The 22,540-nt window shown below is 41.3% G+C and overlaps 1 protein-coding gene across 7 annotated transcripts in view; it reads left to right on the plus strand.

Moving 5' to 3' along the window:
* AKAP13 (A-kinase anchoring protein 13) overlaps nucleotides 1–22,540 on the plus strand; it is a 343,180-nt gene that overhangs the window by 171,066 nt on the left and 149,574 nt on the right. For 6 of the 7 annotated variants that reach the window (XM_082835493.1, XM_082835495.1, XM_082835496.1 and 3 more), the window contains exons 6-8: nucleotides 7,902–8,100; nucleotides 10,788–13,932; nucleotides 17,766–17,899. In XM_082835493.1, coding sequence (XP_082691619.1) covers nucleotides 7,902–8,100; nucleotides 10,788–13,932; nucleotides 17,766–17,899 — 3,478 coding nt within the window. The remainder of the gene's footprint in view (nucleotides 1–7,901; nucleotides 8,101–10,787; nucleotides 13,933–17,765; nucleotides 17,900–22,540) is intronic. The other variant, XM_082835499.1, reaches the window with a different exon arrangement.

Below are 22,540 nucleotides of genomic sequence, written 5' to 3' on the forward strand. Positions count from 1 at the left end.
ATAAAATGGATAATAACCTGCTGTATAAAAAGATAAATTAAATTAAAAAATTAAAAAAAAAAAGGCAGCAGAGGTAGTTTTGTGTGGTGGTTTAGAATATCAGCCCAAATTCTGGCTTAACAGACTGTTAGGCAAGTTATTAAATTTCTCACAGTTTCAGTTTCCTCATCTGCAAATTGGGGTAATAGTATCTTCCCTCACAGGATAGTTAAAAGAATAAATTAGGTGATATGTAAAACACACAGCTCAGTATTTGACACATTGTTAAATAATTAAATTTAGCTGTAAAAGAGAGTGGTTATGTTTGTACCCCTTGCTTGTGGAAGGAAATAGAACCCAATATTTAATGAGTACTTAACTAGGCATATATATAGTAAGGCTGTCTCTATCCATATATCTTTTAATCCTTAAAACAACTCTGTAAGAAAGTTTGTATTATCCCACTTTTTAAAAAGCAGATGGAAAAAACCTCTGGCTCATAGAAGCTAAATAATTTTTCTTAGATCAGATCATGGCATAAATGAGATTCTACGCAGACCTCAATACCCATGCTTTTCCCCTCATATTGCCTGGTGATTTAGCCTCTAGGGAAATCTAAATTAAACATAAGTAGATGAATTTGTGGTGATTTCTTATGGTGAGTAGAATATTTTCTCCCATTAGGAAAAGGTAGGTACTGATTGGTGTCAGTTTTATGGAAAATGTGGAAAACAGTTTGGGGGTGTCATTTGTGAAAAAGATTGAAGGGATAAATGCCCAAGTTGATACTGTCCTTCAAGTGAGTAGAATGTGCTCATTTTGAAAATAGCTAGGTAGAATGTGGGCTCTGCGATTTGTCCTACACTTTGTCAGAGTCTCACCAGACACCGGAGAATGACTGTGGTTGATTTGCTCATTCTGTGAGAAACTCAGAAGAGGGCAGACTTTAGAACTTTTCATTGGAGAATGCTTGTGTGTTGAAAAATGTTCTGCCTGGAGTGGACATTCTTTTAATTCGTGAAGAAATGTTTCCCCTAAAGGCCTCTTTGCTCCATCCTGCCTTCAAATGACCCTCAGTGCTTCCTGCTGTGGCACCTGATGAATTTCTATTAAAGACCAGCCCTTTCCACTGGAAGCAGTGCAGCATTAGGGGTGTGTGTGTGGGGGGAGGGTACAGGCTTTGGGGTCAGTCCAACATGGATCCAGATCTGTTACTCCATTACATATTTGAGTACTAAGGTTTACTGACTGCCTCCTGTGTGCCAGGCGTTATTAGATACTTTGTTTCCTGTCCCCTTTAATTACCACTGCAACTTTTAAAGGGACTCTTACTGTCTTTTTACAGATTATGATACATACTCAAAGAGACTACATATCTAGCCCAAATGCTTACTTCTCCTAAGTGGTAAAATTTGTCATTTGAAGCCAGATTTATCAAAGTCTGATGTATGTGTTATATCTTAAGCAAATGAATTAGTATTTCTGAGTCTCAGTTTCCCCTCCTCTGAACTAGAAATAGCACTTCTTTGAAAGACTCGAATGAGGATTAAATATATGGGGTATCAGGGTGCCTGTCTCTTAGTAGATACCCAAATATTAGTTTCTTCCCTACCTGAAGTAAATAGTAATCATAGAATAGTGAAAGAATTACTACCCTCTGCCTTTCTTTTAATTGATGTTTTATATTTAACTTTTTGTTGTGAAAAATTTTGAACTCATAGAAAAGGTGTGAGAATAGTACAATGGGACTTCCCTGGTGGCACAGTGGTTAAGAATCTCCCTGCCAATGCAGGGGACACGGGTTCGAGCCCTGGTCCGGCAAGGTCCCACATGCTGCAGAGCAGCTAAGCCCGTGTGCCACAGCTACTGAGCCTGCACACCTAGAGCCCGTGCTCCACAGCAAGAGAAGCCACCACAATGAGAAGCCCGTGCACCGCAACAAAGAGTAGCCCCCGCTCACCACAACTAGAGAAAGCCTGCGTGCAGCAATGAAGACCCAATGCAGCCAAAGATAAATTAATTAATTAATTTAAAAAAATTGAAGAATAGTACAGTGAACCACTGTGTATCCTTCACCTAAATCCACCAATTGTTAATGTTTTATTTGCTTTATCTGTGTGTGTAGATAGATGGATAGAATTTTACTGAACTCTTTCGAGAGTTGTTGCCGACATCATGCCCCTTTATTCCTAATTATTTCAGCATGTTCTTATAACAGGGCAGTTATCAAAATCAGTAATATAACATTAATATATTATGATTATCTAATATATAGTTTATATTCACTTTTCACCAGCTGCCAAAAATATACTTTCAAGCAATGTTTTTTCCTCCTGATCTTTATCATATACTGAATTCAGTTGTCATGACTTTTTAGTCTCCTTTACCAGCTAGACCTTTTAAGCCATTACTGCCACTACATTGGGTCTTACTAGAATTACTTCTTTAGGTTATCTGTCCTCTCACAGAGAGTGAGTTCTTAGTGATCTCAAACCATTTTTATAAAGAATATCCCTACTCTTTTGCCCTGGAGTGAAATCCCAACAAATATTTGAGTACCTACAATGTGTCAGGAGATGAAGCAGAGTAGTGAGACCCAGCAAGTCAGAAGGTGTATGGTCCTGCTCCTCCTTAGGGGGTTACAGGTGAATGAAGAAAAGGTTACGGTGCAGAACAAGTCTTTCAGGGCTCAGAGGTGGGAGACTGCACTTGGAGCTGTGCTGCATACTCCAGATGAAATTCAAGGCGCCTGAGAATGGTTGGAAGCAATATTAATTGCCTTACTGACAGGATGATTGAAAGTTTCCAGTAATCATAATATCAGTCCTTATATCTTGAAGTCTGATCTGGGATGTGGTTGAATGTAACAATCTAAGAAATTCTACGCCAATACCATCTGATGTCGTAGTAATGAAATAATGCCTATACTGCACAGTTGCCACAACTGGTAGTAAAAATACCCTCTTCTTTGTTCAGTGTGGTGGTGTCCTCATAGGGGTGAAAAATGAAAGGTCGTGAAGAGCTCTGTAAACCTTCCCGCAGCATTTATACTCCTTCATCTACAGATCTCCCTTTCACTCATTTTTTTAAAAAGCCTCAGCTGAGGCTATGGTGCCTCTTAATTCACCAGCTGAAATAACTAGAATTTCTAGTGCATTCATGGATGTGCTTTTCTGTCCTGCCAGACTTGATTTGATTACATAAAAGCTTTGTGAGTATTTCTAAGGTAAATTTTAGATACCCAGGCATATTCTTCTCCATGGCAGAAATACAAAGCCGAGGGGTCAACTTAATTACTAACTGTAAGCATACAAAGGGCTTCAATCAGGAGAATATGGAGTAGTTATTCTACAAGTGCAAAGGAGACTAAACAAGGAGAATGACCTTAAAGTGGGAAATGTGGTAGTTGTACATAAAGAAAGCCTGTACCTTGGGAATTAAGAACATTTAGCTACTCCTTGGGTTTAGTATCAGTCTCACAACCCACCTAGGAGGGATGGTGGCTGGAGGGAGGGCTGGGCTTTGCCTTTCCTTCCCTCTACTGCCCCTATCACCAGAGCAACTCTGTTTCTGCATGTGGCTTTATTTGAAACTGTTCAGCTACTTGAAAGTTTGAAAACTAGTGTCTTAGGTGTTTAAGTCTGTCTAAAGCCTCTGAGCTGCCCTTTTCACTTGTATCTGCTGTCCGTTTGTTGCAGGCTTGGGACTCACAGGCGAATGAAGTTAAGCAGTTGATGTTGGAACTGTTTGTTCATTTGAACTGTTTGTACCACCCATACCAGTATTCAGAGGGACAGTTGACTGTATTTATACTCTGTTATCTCTCTCTCTTTTTTTTTTTTTCCTTTGGCCACACCACGCAGCTTGCAGTATCTCAGTTCCCCAACCAAGGATCGAACCTGCGCCCTCGGCAGTGAAAGCGAGGAGTCCTAACCCCTGGACTGCCAGGGAATTCCCTGTATTATCTCTTTTAAGATGTAAATTTTTCTAACTTGTGTCATAATTTAACTCACAACAGTTCTTTTCCTTCTTAGTAATACAGAAAATGATGTTGCTTTTACAAGTAATAGCATTGTAATTTTGATGAAATATGGTATATTTAGTGCATAAAATGCCACACTCATAAGGGTAAAACTCCCATGAGATTGTTTCTGCTTTTCGTTTCCATGGAGGTGACAGTAACACCAGTAGGCCAAACTATGGCTATCTAATAGTAATTCATGTTTGACCTTAGGCTGTGTGTTTACATTATTCTTGAGAAAGGTATCATATTTAACCTTGTAGCCCTGGCATCTAGCACAGTGCCTACCATTTAATAGAAGACCAAGTTCAGGAAGTTGACATCTGTTCACATCTAAGATGTGAGAAGAAGAAGAAAAAGCCAGAGAAAGCAGTGGGTGAATAGGATGATTCTTTATGAATGTCAAGTGAGAATAAATGTCAAAAGAAGAATCAGGTCACCATTTTAAGATGCTACAAAACTCAAGGACAGTGGAGACAAAGAAAAGCCATTGGATTTGGAGATTTGTTTTGTCAGTGGAACCCGAGACAGAAATTTTAGTAGCAGTGGGAGGGAGTAGGCGCAAAGCCTTTAATTGTTCAAATGGCTGGTAAGGAGGTAGAAGGGAAGGAAGAGGAGGGCAGACAGAAAGGGGTTCGGGGGTTTACAGCAGGATTTCGCAACACCAGCACCACTGGCAGTTTGGGCCCGATGATTCTTTCTTCTAGGGAGCTGTCCTGTGCATTGTAGGACCCCTCCCCATCCCCAAGTTGTGACAACGAAAAATGTCTCCAGACATTGTCAGATGTCCCCTGGGGGCTGGATTCCTCAGAGAGAACCGCTGGTCTGCAGGGCTGAGTAAAGATTGCTGCTGCTGCTGCGGGCGCCTGTGCAGTAATCCCTTTTCCTGCCTCTGCTGTGTCTACTGGTGAGGTTTTCATGGTACTTGCAGGTGGATGGGGAAGGAGCTAGTCCAGAAGCAGGTGGAAAACTATAGGCATCCAGGGAGTGATTACCGAGCCAGTTACCTAAGGACGGGGGTGTGGAACAGAGCAAACCCACTGCATAGAGAGGTGCCCTGAAGTTAGAGGAGACGGGCACAGGCATTTTTGGGTGGATTGAAGATGGGTTTAGTTCATGTTAGATGGCCTCAAGCTTTTCACTAAGATGGGAGAAAAGGTCACCTGAGAATGAAGTAGACAAGGTTAATGTTAGGCCTTTGAGGAAATTATAGAACATTTTGGTAACCCCCGTGGGGATGGATTAACACACGAGTAAGAAGCATTACAGAGCAGCAGCGAGGCCTGGCTGAATAGGAACTTTAAAAAATTATTTAAGACATTAATTAAAATCCCAGAGAAGAAGAAAACCTATAATCCAACCACCTTGACACTATTTTTATTGTGCAGTTTACTGTCTATACTTATATTTTTTGCTCTTTTTATTTTGCTTATTCCACTGAATATAGATTTCAATGTTATTGAACTGTTTTTTCAGTTCTTTTTAATGGCTCCATAATAGTCTGTAGATCTGTTCTTTAATTTACCAAACATCCCTCTAGTTACTGACTCGGTTAGGGTGTTTCCAGTCTTTAGTACTATTACACCTAATGTTGCAGTAAACATTCTTAGTCATAGAACTTTGCCAAGTGGATCCAGCCAAGGTTTTATACAGTGTTGAATACAGAGCAGACAGTGCATTGGCTTAAATGTCACCTCGGTGAGGCCTTCCCTGACCCACCACATTTCAAATTGCAGCCTTCATCTCTGGTTTATTTTCTCCACCACACTTGCTGTCTTCCAGAATTCTAGGTGTTTTATTTATCTTGATTGCTTTTGTCTCCCTTGCTAAGTATATATGCTTCAACAGGACAAGGATTTTCGTTTGTATCACCAGCACCAAGAATACTGGCACAAATACTTGCTGAATGGTGGGGTTTACCCAGACCTACAGGCACGATGGGTTTGAAGAGTGTCAATAGCAACAGATATTCATGCAAGCCAGTGGGAGAATAATTGCATTAACTAGTCTTTGGTTTCTAGGTGGGCTAGGAAGCAACAAAAATCCACAGGGACGATGAATTGGGAGATTGAAGGGTTAGCACTTGTGGCAACAAAAGCACATTCTTCTGGAAGGGGAGAGCATGGGAGAGGTAGGAGATAAATAGTTTGTGGTTACAGAAGGGAATTTCCCAAGGTTTAGATATTAGAAAAGAAGCAGTTTGAGAATTAATAGTGGCAAGGTTGGTAGAAAATTCTATCTTGCTGGGAATGGACTGTATCACTGTTTAATTGCCCCTGCCTTGGCAAACAGTTCCCTCCTAGCTTGTTGTATTTGGTTCACACTCAGTGGTGGTGTATAAATCAAGTTTGTTTTCAAATACCTTTTTTTTTTTTAAATTGGAGCATGGCTATAAGTGGTAATCTGAGTAAGCAGATATGCCAGTAATGCCTTGTCAGACAGTTAAGCAGAGTTAGTGACAATGTCAACCCAAGCTCCAAAGTTGAATTTACAGAGACGTTGCCTCCCTCTCACTTGGTGGAGCTGATTGACTTCTTGAGTCATTCAGTTGAACTTTTAAGTGAGTATCTTTTAGGTACTTTTCTATTTGAGGTCACTTTGCTCAGTGTAGAGCAGCTTGGTAAATGCATGAAACATTTAGCATAGCATATGCTAAGTTCATTTTAAGCAACTGTTTGGGAGTCACTCTTGAGTATGGAAATTATAATAGTTTTCTTTTGGAGCAGCCTTAATTGTTACCTTCAGCCAGTGTATGACTCTCCAGTTTGTTACAGGTTTTCCACTATAGCATATTTTTAGCTTTCAAATTCCAGTTATTCTCTGGTGAATTGTTAAGAACTGACAGGTATGATTTAGTAGACAGAACACTGGAGAGAGAGTTGAAGTAATGTTTCCCTCTCATATTTGTCAGTGGATGGCATGTCTATTAGTTCTTAATTCTTTAGTTTTATTTTTTATTTTAAAACATGATAATGATCTCAAACACTACCTTCCACCTTCTTCCAGAATCTCTGGGATACCATATCAGCGTACTGGTTCATTAGAACCACGTAAAGAGAATTCATGTTTTGAGGCCTATCCCAGAAATGCTTTTTTACATACTGGGCATTTGTCGGCTTTATTTGAATATGAGGTGTATCTATAATGATGTGACTTGAGCAAAGTTGTTTGTCTTTTAAATTTAAAGTTATAGCTTAAAGTTCTTGGAACCAAGTGCTTCATTCAAAATAGGATTTGATAATTATATTGACAAGTATAGTATGATAAGGCATTATAATATTGATAGTTTTCCTCTATATAGTTGACTTCGAGAATTTTGAGAGTGCTTCCTCCACCTATCTTTAACAAAAATTGGAGTGCCCTTGCACGGATTCGATTGATTAGTTCTTCCTTTCCCAATATGATCAACTGCATTTAGCATATGGTATAACCCATTTTAAGAGAAACGCTTCATAAGCCTTGCTTTTTTTGAAAACCAGGGCAAAACCATCCTCCTTACATTTCCTCATTATTTGGTTGTGAGCATAATATTAACTGTTTTAGGATCCCAGTCTTCTCTTTATCTTGATCAAAAGAACATCCTTAGGGAGGAATCCTGCAGTTTTCATTTAGCCCATTTATGACCTCTTATGAAGAGAATGAAACAGTTAGTTATATGCCTGAATTATTGGGGAACTGTGCAAACCAAATTTCTGCTGCAGAGCCTCAAAGAGCAATGAGGTTCAAAATTTTGCATAAGACTTAGAGGGTTAAACCTTTGCCTGGGAGGCAGAATACATATATATGTATATTGTATACACATATATATATATATATGTTATTATATAGTAATATTATAATATATTCATGTATATTATGTATAGAATATACATATATATTAACCAGAGTTTGCTTCTTCCAGGGAGGATACTGGAGAACCAGACTCCTGGAGCAGTTTATCCTATGAAATCCCTTACGGAGACTGTTCTGTGAGGCATCACCGAGAGCTGGACGTCTATACGTTAACCTCTGAGTCTGAACCACACCAGGAACCCCCACTTCCTGGAGACAGTTGCACTGGACATATTTTTAAACTTATGAACATCCAACAGCAGCTAATGGTAAGACAGAAAATTTCCATTTTCAGGCTTTTGTGCCCTCACCCCTTCCCCCAATGAGCGTTACTATAATTAGAACATAACAGTGCTTCCCTCAAAGATTGTGAAACCTATAAAGCAGTTTTAGCTATATTAGATGTTAGCATTTATAGAGACAGAGCTCAGCACTGGGGTAGTAGCAATAGGAGACTGCGAGAATTTTTCTTTTTTTTTTTGGCCAGGCTTTTAAAATAACGAAAGACACACATACACCTTGCAGATACAGAAATATGCAACAACTAGAACTAAATTTTCCTGGCTTAAAAGGAAATTTATTTAACTCTATAAATTTGTTGGTTTAACTTTATAAAACGAAATGAGCTAAACAGTTTCTGAGATTTTTGCTGAAGAATAAGAACCAAATATGCTCAGAAATGGAGCCTTTTCACAGCTATTTCAATGAGTGATGACTGTGTTACTATATTTAAATTGGTAGTTGTGTGGTAGAAAGATCTCTAAAACAATAAAGATTTTATAATCCACTCAAGCCTTCAAGATAAAGTTGTTGCCAGACATAAAAACATTACATACTCCCTGGTAGCATTTATTATGGATAATATAAACGTCACATGGGTACATCTCTCTTGGCCACAACATCTGAAAGGCTAAGTTTAGATAATTTTTCCACCCATTTTATTTCAGAGTTGATTTGATTTGGAAAAAGCTTGGCAGTAATTTCATTTAAGGTCATCTGGGGTCAGCTCAACGCCAGAGCCTTCTTTGGGAGCAGGCCTTGCTTGTTTCGGAGAGCAGCAGGCCAGGACACTTCATAGCAGGTTGTAGATGTACCTGCCTCTGCCTCTCCGAGTCATATCTGTTCCAGAATAGGTGTCATTTTATTTTCCTCTGAAGAGACTGCCGGAAGGTCAGGTTTTCCTTTAGGGCTCTTCTTACTGGGTGAATGATAGTCCATTTGAAAACAGCACTTAGTAGATGCCAAAGCTACCTGCACGGTGTGGGAATATTTTACAGGAAACCATGAGAAATTAAAACTGAGAAGATGCTTGTGTTAGGAGCATCTAAAATTTTTCAAGCAAGACAACTTTTTTCTGCAAATCTCTGTTCTGTAATGTTCACCCTTTATTAAATTTAATGACCTGCTTTCATAATTTTTTTGGAGTCAGTTACACTCTCAGCAGGAAGGGAAGCAAGCCACTTTGAATACCCTAAGGAGCATAGCACAGACGCTTTCAGTGAAAATTCATTTTTCGTGTACTCTATTATTAGAAGGACTTTAGTGAGCGTAACTCGTTTTACACTTACATGTGTGAACTTTTACATCAGACCCAGTGAGTAGACAGGAATCAGCTGATGATGGAGTACTGTAAGTGCTCGACACAGGAACTGAATGGGTAAGTGAATGAGATGACAGTGCATGGTGGATTTGCGTGAGATTCTTGTAGTAGATCAGATAATGAGCGAAGAGCAAACCAGGTGTTATAAAAATAGTTTTGGGACTTCCCTGGAGGCCTGGTGGTTAGGCCTTTCATTGCCATGGCCTGGGTTCAATCCCTGGTCAGGGAACTGAGATCTCGCAAGGTGCGCAGTGCAGCCAAAAAAAAAAAAAGATAGAGAGCAAAATAGTTTTTATGTGTTGAAAAAAAATAGTATCATTTTAAGGATTCCCGAAATTTTGATATAAAGGTAAACCCACTCTAAAGATCAGCTGTGTTTGTTTTTCTCCATTTTTTCCTAAGCCTTATATACGTGTACTTGTAGTTTTTGCATAATTATAACCTTAGATTAACTATAAGTTTTGTTTATTTTCTTAAACATTATGTTATATGTTATAAATATCTTTTCCTTATTTCACTGTGGTCTTCATAGTTAACACTTATATAACAGCGTAGCATTTTCCATCAGGTTGATTAACCATGATTGTTTTAACCATTCCTGTATAGTTGGTTACATCTGTTTTTCAAGTTGCAAAAACTATTTTTGAGATGACCTATAATATCCTCAAAGGACAGTACCATCTGAGAATAATCAAGAATTAGGTACTACTAGTTCAATATATTCTTATTTATTTAATATTCAGTATTAGAGGAACAGAGGAACTGCTTTTATCAAGAGGTGAAAGAATCGACCGTGCCACTCTTTTTGAAATTATAACCCCATAACTAAAATTGTTAAACTAGATTGAACGGAGCATATTTTGGAGATTAAAGGTTGCTGTGTAACTCCTCAGTGAGAATTTAGGGCATGGGAGCATATGTCTGTGCCTTGTGATTGAAGAGAGTTTACCAGACTGGCCAGGATTTGTTTTTACTTGTATATATGAGGTGGGATGGAAGCAGCCTCTGCCCCTCTAAAGCCCCTATAAAAAGTATCTTTCTCAGCTGCTCATTTGAAGATAGCCACTGAGCTCTTTTGAGGCTCAGTTTTTATCTGTTTTCTAAAATAAGTTCATAATATAGAAAATAGTCATATTGTATTATTCTTGCCATTTTTATCATTCTAGTGGATATGCAACTATAAGAGGAAATTAACAGGAACAAGAGAGAATTTATTTTTATTTAGGTTGGCTTATCCTGTGACTTGAGAGGCTGGAATGCTACTGAGTTCTCTCCAACAGAATTTTTGCTTATAGGTGTCAGTGACATCTTTTCCCCCGGACAATTTTTTTTTAAATATCTTCCATTTCCTCCTAGAAAACAAACCTCACACAGATGGACAGTCTTATGCCCTCAGTGGTGATAGCACAAGAACCTTCAAGTCTGCCCAGTGACCAAGATACAGATGGTCAGTTTCTTCCCTGTGCATCAGAGCCCACAGCCAGCCAGCAGCTTGCTTCTCCTGAAGGCGCTGAGAGCTCTCAGTGCTGCCATGGGAGCACTGTGGGGCAGATTGAAAGTTCCTATGATTTGTCAAGTGTGGTTAAGGAAGAGAATACAGACTCTTCCTGTAGGAAGAAAAATACAGGCGTGGAGAGCAAAGGAGACGAGGTGGAGCCAGCACCTATCGTGGACTCTGGGACTACGTCTGATCCTGACAGCTGCCGTCAGAGCACACCTGATTGCAAAGGAAAGGACACAGAAGGCCTTCCATCCTGTGGAGTCAGAAATGAAGAAACTGGAACAAAATCATCGGCAATGACCACAGACCAGGAGTCTCCAGGCAGTGGAGGCCGCGTCCTGCAGGGAGGCGTAGCCCTGGAGCCCGGCACGGCCCAGTCTTTCTCTGGAGGTGAACTGGTGGTCCCATCACCAGCAGGTGCCAGCGTCCCAGACACTGCAAGGGAAACGGAACGCAGTCTCGTGAACCCAGAGGCCACCATCCAGAGGAATGTGCTTGCAGCAGGGGAGAATATGAAGGAAAGATTTGAGGACTCTAATATCAGCACAGCTGGAGCCTCTGACCTAAAAGTCACAGACGAGCCTATGGATAAAGCCAGTGTTCCAAATGGTGTCTCTGCCTCTGGCTCCCTGGTTGCTGACAAGCCTGCTGAGTCTTTACTTGTCATTAGTGATGAAGAAACTGCCATTGATGAAAGCACTGCAGAAACGGAAACTTCTAGAAGCTGTGAAGAGAGTGCTGATGCTCCAGGGGCTCAGAACTCTCAGTTAATTCTAGCTGCGGCAAAAGATGAGATTTCAGAAGGTCTCGAGCTTGACACTCCCTTAGCCAGCATGTGTGTGGCATTGTCACCCTCTGATTTAACCTTTCCCAGGCCGCAAAAAGATGTTATGCCAAACCAGAAATCAGAAACGGATTCATCTCATGTTCAAAGCCAAAACAGCAAATCACCCATCTGTTCTACAACTGGAGATGATAAACTTTGTGCTGCCTCTGCATGTCGACAGAACACGGGGACTTCTAGTGGTGTGTTGGCTGTAGAACACTGTGATGACATAGTTACCCAGCCTGAAGGCACCACCACAGGGCTGCTCAACACACAACCACTGCCCACTGCCAGCTGCTTGGAAGGCCCACAGGCTAACACGGTCACCCCTGACCCTGATGGAGACACCCAGGAACATGTGGATTTTTGTCCTCTCCAAGTTTTGGATAAAGAAAGCCAAGGAAAAGATTCGAAACTAGAAACACCTTTAGCAAATATGCTTGAGGTAGTTCCACATCCACATGCTCTTGTCCCCAAAGCTGAGAAAGAACGGGTGTCAGACCAGGCAGTGATATCAGGCAGGACTTTCTCTCTGACAGGCAGTCCCGGCAGTGAATCAGTAACCAAAGATGACGCACTTTCTCTTGTCCCCTACTCCCAGAATGAAAAAGGAACAGCAACTCTTGAACCACATACAGACTGTAGAGATGGCCCAGATGGAGACTCGAATGATCTGGAGAAGCAGCCAGCAGAAGACAGTGTAGCGGGCCTGTGCACACCCTCCTCTGCTCTAGATCTTCAGCCCAGCATGGGCAATACCAGTCCCATAGGACCTGGTGCAGAGTGTGAGCGTCCCTGCCTCTCAGCAGACCCTGAAGTCCTGAATATCGTCGAGGGAGTCACTGACTCTTCCCTGCTCCATGTGGGTCAGGCCGCTTTGGCCTCTGATTCTGCTTTGACTGAAGAAGGGAAAGATCAGGTGGTTCCAGAGAGCACTGCAGCTCAGGGACCAGAAGACAAGGATAAAGCAGTGACCTGTTCCTCCATTAAGGACAACACTCTTCATTCAGGAACGTTGCAGGAAGAGTCGAGAACACCACCTCCTGGACAAGAGGGCTCGGGATTCCATGAAGAACCTGGCTCAGCTGTCTGTGATGAGGGCAGAGCTCCTCGGAACGGTAATTCACTGGGCACACCCTTGGCCTGTCTTCACGCAGAAACTAAACATAACAAGGAAGTGGCCCCACCAGTCGCACAGCTGATTGAAGGTGGGGCTGCACAGAGCCTGGTGCCACCAGGAGCGAGTCTGGCTGCAGACTCAAGCCAGGAGGCCTCAGGTACAGAGCAGAGCAGCTCACCTCCATTGCCAAATCTGTTACCAGATGGGTTCGAGGTTCTTAATTGTGAGCAGTCTTCTGCTCTGGATGTTGAGGTGAAAAACACTCAGTCCCAGGGGAAGACCACTGCTTGTGAGGTGAGTGGAAATGCAGCATTGGATGGTGCCGTGGTCGGTGCTCTGCAAGGCACCACTGGGACCGGGAGAAAGGATACACCACACAACGCTCCAGACATCCAGATTCCGCAAGTCTCTTCGAGCCAGGAGAAGAATATGATCCTGGGTTTGCCGGGAGCTTTACCGGACAAAGGTGTGACTGACCCTCAGGGCGCCGCACCCCCAGAGGTCGTGTCCCTGGGTTGGGAGAAGGGGAAGGTGGGGGGAGCAGATGGCAGCCGTAGCACAGGCGACTCCAAGGAGACACAGGTGGATGAGGAAGCGCATCACGTCCCGCCGCAGCCTGCTGCCAAAGAGCACCCCACAGAGACGGAGCTCTCAAGCCGTGGTGACAAGGCCCCAGGCAGGGGAAGGGATGCTGCCCCTATGCCGTGCACCGTCGCTGCCAAAGCCGTGCTTCTGCCTGAGACAGCGGACTTGATTGAGGAGGCTGCGAGTCGCATAGTGGATGCTGTCATAGAACGAGTCAAGGCCTCGGGAGAACTGATGACAGAGGGGGAAATCAGTCACATGTCACTGCCCTGTCCTTCCGAGGCGGGCCCAGGGCCCGAACAGCTGGAGAGTGCTTCTGCAGGGAAGGCGAGTGCTTTCCAGCCTGTGGAGACCCCGCCAATGGGCAGTAGTCGTGGAGAAGCCTCTGGGAACCTTGCAGGATGCTTTGCTGGAAGGGAGGAGCCAGAGAAGATTATTCCGCCTCTCCAGGGACCAACTCCGGCAACAGGTAAGCAAAGTAGAGTACGAAATCAACAGTTCAAGAAACAAATTCCCTTAAGAGTCTCTGTGATGTGCTGGTATAAACATAGGTGTCATGTTGTTTAGAGGTCTGGCGTTCATCGGGTAGGTTGCCAAGTTACCAGTCAGCACCATCCGGAGAGGCACGTCATCTCAGGGTTGGGCAGTTTTTGCTCCCTGCATTCCAGACTTCTGGCTTGACTGCTTAAAGCCTATAAATGCTCTATCACACTGGTGCAGTCATGACTTTCCTAACCTGGAAAACAGTGCCTAGATCCCAGGTGCTCAAAAATGATAAAGGAATTTAGTAGATGTTTTTGTTCACATGGCATAGTCCTTTTTCCCGAGAACCATAACAAACAGTGCTGTTTTATTTACAAACCTGAAACTCCTTTCTTTCCCTATCATCCTAGTCTGTGTCCTGAGCAAATTTAGTCAGGGTGGTTTCACAAACAGCTCTAAGTATCATGGTAAGCCGATGGCCCAGCATCCCAAATGGTGGTATTAGGTCATTGGTGGAGGCTGTGAGAAGGGAACTCCCTCCTTTTCCTGCCTGAGGAGCAGACCTCCAGTTCCATTGCCTGTTGCTCTTGGGCAGCAGTCTGGGAATTGAGGACCCTGCGAAAGGCAGGGGATAGGATACAGGATTTCCGCCAGAGCCTAGTCTGCTGAGCTGCTGTCACAGGGCAGACGTTGTGTCTGCTTATCTTGGTGAAGCAGCTGCAGCAAGCAGATTGCTCACACAGCACCAGCCCGTTCCGTCTGTGGGTAACCATGTCCAGAGAGAGCAAAGAGAAACCACTGGTGTTCAGTGGAAAGAAACGATCTGAATAAAACTCCTTATTGGGGGTTGAGGCTGAAGTTCAAACTGGAGTCGGACTCGGTTTTGACTCTTGAAGTCGTTCAAGGTCAGTTTGATTCAGACTTTGCGACCACCACCTGTTACCAGCTATAGACAGAGGACCTATCTCCTTGCTTGCCCCCAGGCTCTCGTAGGTAAGAAGCCTGTTTTGTTTTTATCGTTTGATTGCTCTTGCCGTTCTTTCTAATTTTTGAAAACCCCTTTACTGTAGTAGGTGTTAAGAATTGGGGGGGTGGGGCATGAATAGAAATGAACAAATAGAATAAGGAGAGAAGTGGCTTTAGAAAAAGAGCAATTTAAATACAGTGGTCATTTTCCCTGATAGAGGGTGTTTAACCATTTATAATCTGTTTTTCCAGTTGAGGGATTTAAGAAACCTGAGATAGTATTTCTGGTGATTTCACACTTTTTGTTTTATTAAAGTGTCTTGGATTGTTAGCAGCCAACAAATTTCTATCACTAACAGTCTCAGAATTTCAATGAGAAGGTCTGTAATTTTTAAAAGAAGGTACAACAGCAAGTCTATTTTGGGGGCCCTGGCAGGTTGACATTTTAGAAGAACGGGAGTGGCTGTAAGCTGATGCCTGCCTATGTTGTTTGCATTTGGGTGCTGCGTCTTTGGCCACATGGGCTGGAATTATTTCTCTTTCTGGCTCAGTAGTCAGAATTTAATCCAAGCAAGTACAAACTATGTAAGGTTTGTGTCTATAGTACCTTATGAGAAAAGATAGAAACCAAGCCGACTTTGATTTTTTTTTCCCAGACTTTGATTTTTAATAGCACACAAAGATAGTAAAGGTGCTAAGAAATTATGTTTAAGATTTTAAGGCTTTAGGAAGGAAAATGAGATGAAAATCAAGTTTCAACTGTGTCTCTGCGCTTGGGATTTCTGTGTGTGTGTGTGTGTGTGTGTGTGTGTGTGTGTGTGTGTGTGTGTGTGTGTGTGTGTGTGTGTGTGTGTGTGTGTGTGTGTGTGTGTGTGTGTGTGTGTGGAGTTACTTATTCTGCTCTCCAGAGGAGTCATATGTGCTCCATGCTCATGGCCTCTCAAAGGACAGAGAGAAGTAACCAGTGATGAAGAGATTGGTGCTTTTTTTCAGAAAATAGCCAGGATTTGGGGAAAGTCCCTGGTCACGTTGCCCTGGAGAAAAAGCACCTGAGTGTGATCTCAGACCAAAGGGTATTTCTAGGAAGTTTACACTGCCATTTATGAATTTAACCATACTGTTTTATAAGTGAGGAGACATCAGTTTAACTGCTGATTTGGAAGGAGCCACATGGCATTGGCTTTTGTTTTTATATACTGCTGTTGACAAAGCCAAGTAGAAATTGAGATGAGGAAAACACAAAACTTCCAGTTAGGGTGAGGGGACGTAGCCCTTTACACATCAGGAGCATTGGCCGCAGTGCTTTGGGAAGTTAGTTGTGTATAACTGAGCCAGGCCAGTCCCGAGGGGGCTGCCAACACCCCACAGGTCTCACTAATCTCTGTTTACCGCTGGAACTGGTTGCTACTTGCCAAGATACATATTTTCAGTTGATGGATGTAGGATAGTAAGGATGTGTCAGAAATCACATCCCCAAATAAATAAAATAAAAATCATCAACAGCCCCCCCCCCCAAAAAAAAACCAAAAACCAAAAACAACCCTATCTTAGTCAGAAATGTTTTGATCAAGGAATACTTCTAAGGGGGTTGCTTAGTCAGTTGTTTTTTTTTTTTTTAACTTTAATCACATCTTATGAAATGTAAGAAAGATTTTGGTTCTTTGGGCAAGGAAACGTGTTTGCCCATTTTTTTAATTGCTAGTAAGATTATGTAATTAAAAAATTAGGGCAAAGAAAGGAGACTTACAACTGTTCATTTATAGGAATGTCACTTTCCTAAATCTAAAGTAGACCTTTATACGTCACAGTGTATAAAGGTATACACTCTCACAGTGTGCTATTAGAATAAAATCTTAATATATTTTATTTATATAATTATAAAATACATAATACAATATAATATAATTTATTCTTTGGTGAAAGGAGCCTCTGCCCTCTGGTGTAGGGAACATTTTTCTCTGCCAGAGTAGTAGTGTGACTAGATTAATAACAACCACAGAAAATCTTCCAAATGAAATCGAGATGATAGTTCCATTTGTATTTGGATTATCAAGGTGAATTTTGACTGTTCAACCATCAGTCCCCTTTAAAGAAGTGTTGAAGCCTAAATTTGCCTCAGGCATCATTTTATCACTTCCTTCCTGTATTAGCTTGACCATATGGTAGTCATGTAACAAAACCACTACTGTTTGGTCTGTTGAGCATAATTCTAAAGAAAACATGAAAAAACTTTTTCTTCAGAAAAGGAATTGCTGTTGATAGTGTGTAATTATGTTTTGGTTTGGGAAGAAATAAAAGTTAAAACAAAAACTAATTTATTAAGAATAGTTCAGTCTTATCTATTGCTGTGATGGGTAGGTGAGTGTATGTAGTATGTTTTTAAAGAAAGACTCTTCCCAAAGGCTTTATCTCATTCTCAGTAGCTCTTTCCTTTTTGTCCTGTACAGATACATCTCTTGCCTCTTTGATAATGGTCAGGATGGACTACTAGCTTTAGCTATTAATCTGTTCCCTTAAAGCTTGTCAGTTTTCTTTTCCATGTGCAAGATAGCACCACACTCATCAAATTGTCATGAAAAAGTCAGTAGTGAAGATGGAAGTTCAGTGGACATTGAACTGGATCTTACCTTAGCTACAAACCCACACAGAAGCAGGAGAAAACCATATAACCAGGTGGTGAGGGACTAGCTCAGCACAGGGTCAGAAATGACACCAGCTTCAAAATAATACTTTCTATTTAACACAAAGGGAAAGGCAAACAAAACACATGAAACCTGGAGCATGTTGTGTAAATAGTAAGGCCCAGGAATCAATTTTTCCAAATGTACTTTGTAACCACCTTGTTCTCTTCAGAAATGCCAGACACGAAAGCTGAAGATGAAATGGATTTTCTGAGTAATACCAAGGAGAGTTCAGTTTCTGAAGAGGTGGCTGTAGGAAACGTAGCTTCTACACCGGAGGTGAAACAAGGCCCGAAGACCCAGGCGGTAAGTCTGTATGAGCACAAAGTGTGTTTAGGCTGCTCTGTTGTGTCTGATTTATGGCCTTGCTTGGGGGATTTTTTTTTATTCACAGTAGGATTTTTTTCCCTTTCTCCCTTGTTCCCTCATATACAAATGTGGACATGTTGCAGTGAAGCTTTTGCATAGCATAATTTTAGAATGGACCCTCCTGCAGGGATCCCTTGGAGATAATAATGAAAAATGCTTTTCCTGTGAGCACAAGACTTTCCAATTTGTCATGAGGTTTAACATGTCACAAGATGGGAATTACCAGAAAAAGGGATCTATTAACCCTTCTTAAACCTGACTCTTCTTTCTTTATATAGAAACTGATAGCAAAAATGAGATTTTAACTTAAAGCTCAATACTGACTAAAATATGAAGTATGTCATTTTTAATGATGGAAAAAAAATTCACTAGGTTTTCATAATAGCTCTATTGAGACATAGTTCACATAACCGTAAAATTCAGTCATTCAAGTAAAGTGCGCAGCTTAGTAGTTTTTAATATATTTACAAAGTCTTAAAACTGTCACTGCCGTCTAATTTTGTAACCTTGTCATCATGCTGGAAAGAAACCCCATGTTCATTAGCAGTTCACTACCACCCCCCCTCAGCTAACGGTCACTAATCTCCTTTCTGTCTCTATGGGTTTGCCCGTTCCGGAACTTCATATAAATGCAATTATAGAATATGTGGCCTTTGGTGACTGGTTTCTTTCACTTAGTGTAATGTTTCAAGGTTCATCCATGTTGTAACATTGATCAGTATTTCATTTCTTTTTATTGCCAAGTAATATCCTGTTGTATGGATATACTACATGTTGTGCATTTGGATTATTTCTACTTTTTCGCTATTGTGAATAATAACTGCTCTGAACATTTGTGTATAAGTTTGTGTGGACATATGTTTTCATATACTTAGTAATGGGTGTGCTGACCCATATGGTAATTTTATATTTAATACTTAACTAAGTTTTCAGAAATGGTTTTCTTCAGGGTCTTGAGATTATTGTTCTTCTTGTTTAAAGCTATTAACTTGTAAAACAGAGAACTTAAACTTGTTGAGAGAAACAGGGTTCTAAGCTTTAGATTCCACACTTGTCTTAAAAAAAAAGAACACCTTTTGGAAGCTGAAAAATCGAGTTACTGGCCTAAATCATATTGCCCGTCGGAAAATGAACCTTCCTTGTCTAGACTTGAGGATGCACTGTGTTTGCTCTTCAGAGGGCTAAGTATTTTTTCATAAAGTTACCCCAGTACATAAACAGAATTATACCCTCCCAAAATGTTTCAAGTGTATGGACTGTGATAAACAAGCTTCATTTTTTTGGAGTACAGTGGTAGGGAGGTGCTGACTGTTTTCACCCACCCCTTATTACAGATAGTATCCGTGACTAATGCCTGGTTGGCTACTTGTACAGCAGGCACTATACAGACAAATATTGCTTTTGCCCCTGGGGAAAGAAAAGAGAACACACCCTGCATGGGTACATGTGTCTTTGTTTCCAGGAGCCCCTAAAAATGGAAAGGAACAAACTCACATCCTTGAATTCAAATGCCTCTGTTTCTTAGTCTTCCATCTGAAGTCTTGCTAATTAGTGTTCTGGAGTGCAGCCTGATGCTTGGCCATAGACCTTTTGCTTTCCCATGAGGATATCTCTGTCCTGACAGTATCTTGACTACTATAAAAAAGAAAACAAAACACTGTATTTTTAAAAGAAAGTACCTCCTCTCCTCGTCTCTTTCCTCTTCTCATTTTTCCTCCAGTTTTAGGAGTTGAGATAGGTAATATTCCTCTGGTTGGTCATCAAGCCTCATTTTACAGATAAAAGAATTACACCCTCAGAGAGTCACATGGCTAGCTCAAGGTCAGAGCCTGCTAGAATGGGAGCTTGTAGTTTGGTTCTAACCTAGGACTTGCCCAGTGGGGTGCTTTCCTCCCTGCCTCTTAACCCCAGGCTCTGTGACTGTGGGTATATTCTAAGGAGCATCAATATGTGAGAACCATGTAATTTGTCTGTTGCCAGGGGTTATCTGTGCTTTGTGTCTGCCTTCACTTAGCGTAGTTAGAGAAAGCATACGTTAATGGAATTTTTAGTTCATGAGGATTTTCAGGTCTACACAGTGGAGGGTTTTGTGTTCACGGCATTCTCAAAGTGACGTGAAATCTGACCACTGACCTCCCCTCCCTGTTGCTCTGCCAGCCTTGCCTTACTTGCTATGGATTGAAAGGAGAAAGCATGGACACACAATTTGATCTTTCCAATGCCCCATTTTCTCTTTTTATCCCATTTAACTTTCCACATGCTATATTCATTGAGAAGTTCCCAAACGTTTTTGGTAAAGGACAGAGAGTAAATATTTTAGGGTATGTGGGACTACAGTTTCTGTAACAACTAATCAACTTTGATGTTATAGTGTGAAAGCAGCCACAGGCTGCCTGTAAACAAGAGTGTGACTGTGTTCCAATAAAACTTTATAGAAATTTGAATTTCATATCATGAAGTAATTTAATTTTTTGAATTTTTTTCAATCATTAAGAAATGTAAAATCCACTCAGGGTGTTTTTTTACGGGCTGTACAAAAACAAGCGGTGGCCTAGTGGTGGTAGTTTGTGGGCTCCTGACCTAGAGGATACTTGTGCTTCAGTGGATGAAAAGAAAGAGAAAGCAAGTAGAATTTTTTTCTTTTCTAAATTGTTTCATCTTGCCGTGAAAGCTCTGGTTACTAACCTGCACATAGGAAGGTGGAGAGTTCCGATTCTGTGTTTCTCCTGAATTTGCTTTTTGACTTAGTCTCTCCAGGGCTCAGCTTCCTTACTCTATTCGTCTTCTAGCCTTAACCTTCTGGAGTCTGGGTTTGCAGTCTGAAAAGGGTTACTTGAGCTTGTGATTGTAGTTGAGGGTGGAGTGGCATTTGTTTAGCATTATTTAATTCGATCTTTCAGACACATGGTCAGTCTCTTTGCTGGCCTTGGGAAGAAGCCAGTCATTGCTTCATTGACTCATTGTTTCACTGAATCATCCTCTTCCAAATGTAAAACGGGAAAAAACTGTGTATCTTACGCTTTGCTACTGTCTTGAAAACCTAGAGCATAGGTTCATAAAGGAATTAGGCAGTATCAAGAATAGTGCTTGCTTATATCCTCAGAGAAAACGCATGCGTGTGTTAAATGCTACAGGTGTCTCAATACATGATATGTGGTCCTAACGGATATTTCTTCACTGAATCGAAAACTGTTCACAATTCCAGAGGCCAGGTTTGATACACAATATGGTCCATTCCCATTAGTCATTTCATCAGCATTTTTCTTTCTTTTTTTTTTGTGGTAAGCAGGCCTCTCACTGTTGTGGCCTCTCCCGTTGCGGAGCACAGGCTCCGGACGCGCAGGCTCAGCGGCCATAGCTCACGGGCCCAGTCGCTCCACGGCATGTGGGATCTTCCCGGACTGGGGCTCGAACCCACGTCCCCTGCGTCGGCAGGTGGACTCTCAACCACTGCGCCACCAGGGAAGCCCTCATCAGCATTTAGTAGTCATGGTTGTTATTAAGTATTGCCAAAGCCTTAATACTAGTTACAATTTAATATTCAACATTATCCCTTCTTATATACATTCCTGGTTTCAAGGTTCTCAGATTACCTCTTGTAGTCCTCTTTTTTTCCCCTCAGTGAGTTAATATATATCAAGTACTTAGAGCCTGACATGCAATAAGTACCACTTAGCATTATTATTATTAATTAGTTTTATAACTTTAGATTCCAATATCCTTTTTAATTTAAGTAATTTAAGTAGCCGGTGGCATATTGTGGTTCCTAAAACAATCAAGCCTCAGGTTCTGCTTCTTGAACATTGTTATAAAAGCTTCAGGAATAGCATCAAATGTTAATTTAAGTTGGGAGACATGGTGCTTGTTTTACTTCTGAGACCCTTAGAATTTGAGTGAAGCTTAAAGATTATCTGAAGTCTAATACCTTTGCTTTATAGGAGGAAAAAAATGGTTTCTGGAAAGTTAAGCGACTTGCCTCATTTTACAGCTAGTTAATTCTGTATGCTAGACTAGAACCTCATTTCTGTGTCCGTAATGTCTCTGCTATACTGTGGTTTCCAGAAAAGTCATCCTGAGGGTATACTTCTGGGGAATTCAGTTCACTTGGATGGGTTTTTGCATTTTAAACAAGTACCCCTGAATGATGCATACACACCCTAAGATTCTAAAACCATTGCATTATACCCTCGTGCCTTCAGTGATAGTTGGAGAAATTCCTTTGGCTGTTTTAGGATCTAAGCTGATTCACTTTAAAATAAGTCTCATGTTCTTATTATAATTTGTTTAGCTGTAGCTAAGTACCATCAAGATGGTATTTGTCCAGAGAGTTTGCTTTTGATGTACAATTACTAATATTTTCCAAACCTGCCATTTATTTCCTAAAGAATGATATGACTGGGTCTAGAGGTGACATTCAATACTTGAGTCCAGAACAGAAAGCTTTCTGGGACCATTCACCTTGAGAATATGCTCCATGGTGACCAGGAAGGAATTCTGACTCCTACTTCCCTGACCCAGTGCTGCAAACCAGCATACTCCATGTCCTCTGTGAATCTTTTCAACACGTGGCCAAGTTCA

This window comes from Leucopleurus acutus (assembly GCF_964270905.1).
Source record: "Leucopleurus acutus genome assembly, chromosome: 1".
Classification (NCBI taxonomy): domain Eukaryota; kingdom Metazoa; phylum Chordata; class Mammalia; order Artiodactyla; family Delphinidae; genus Leucopleurus; species Leucopleurus acutus.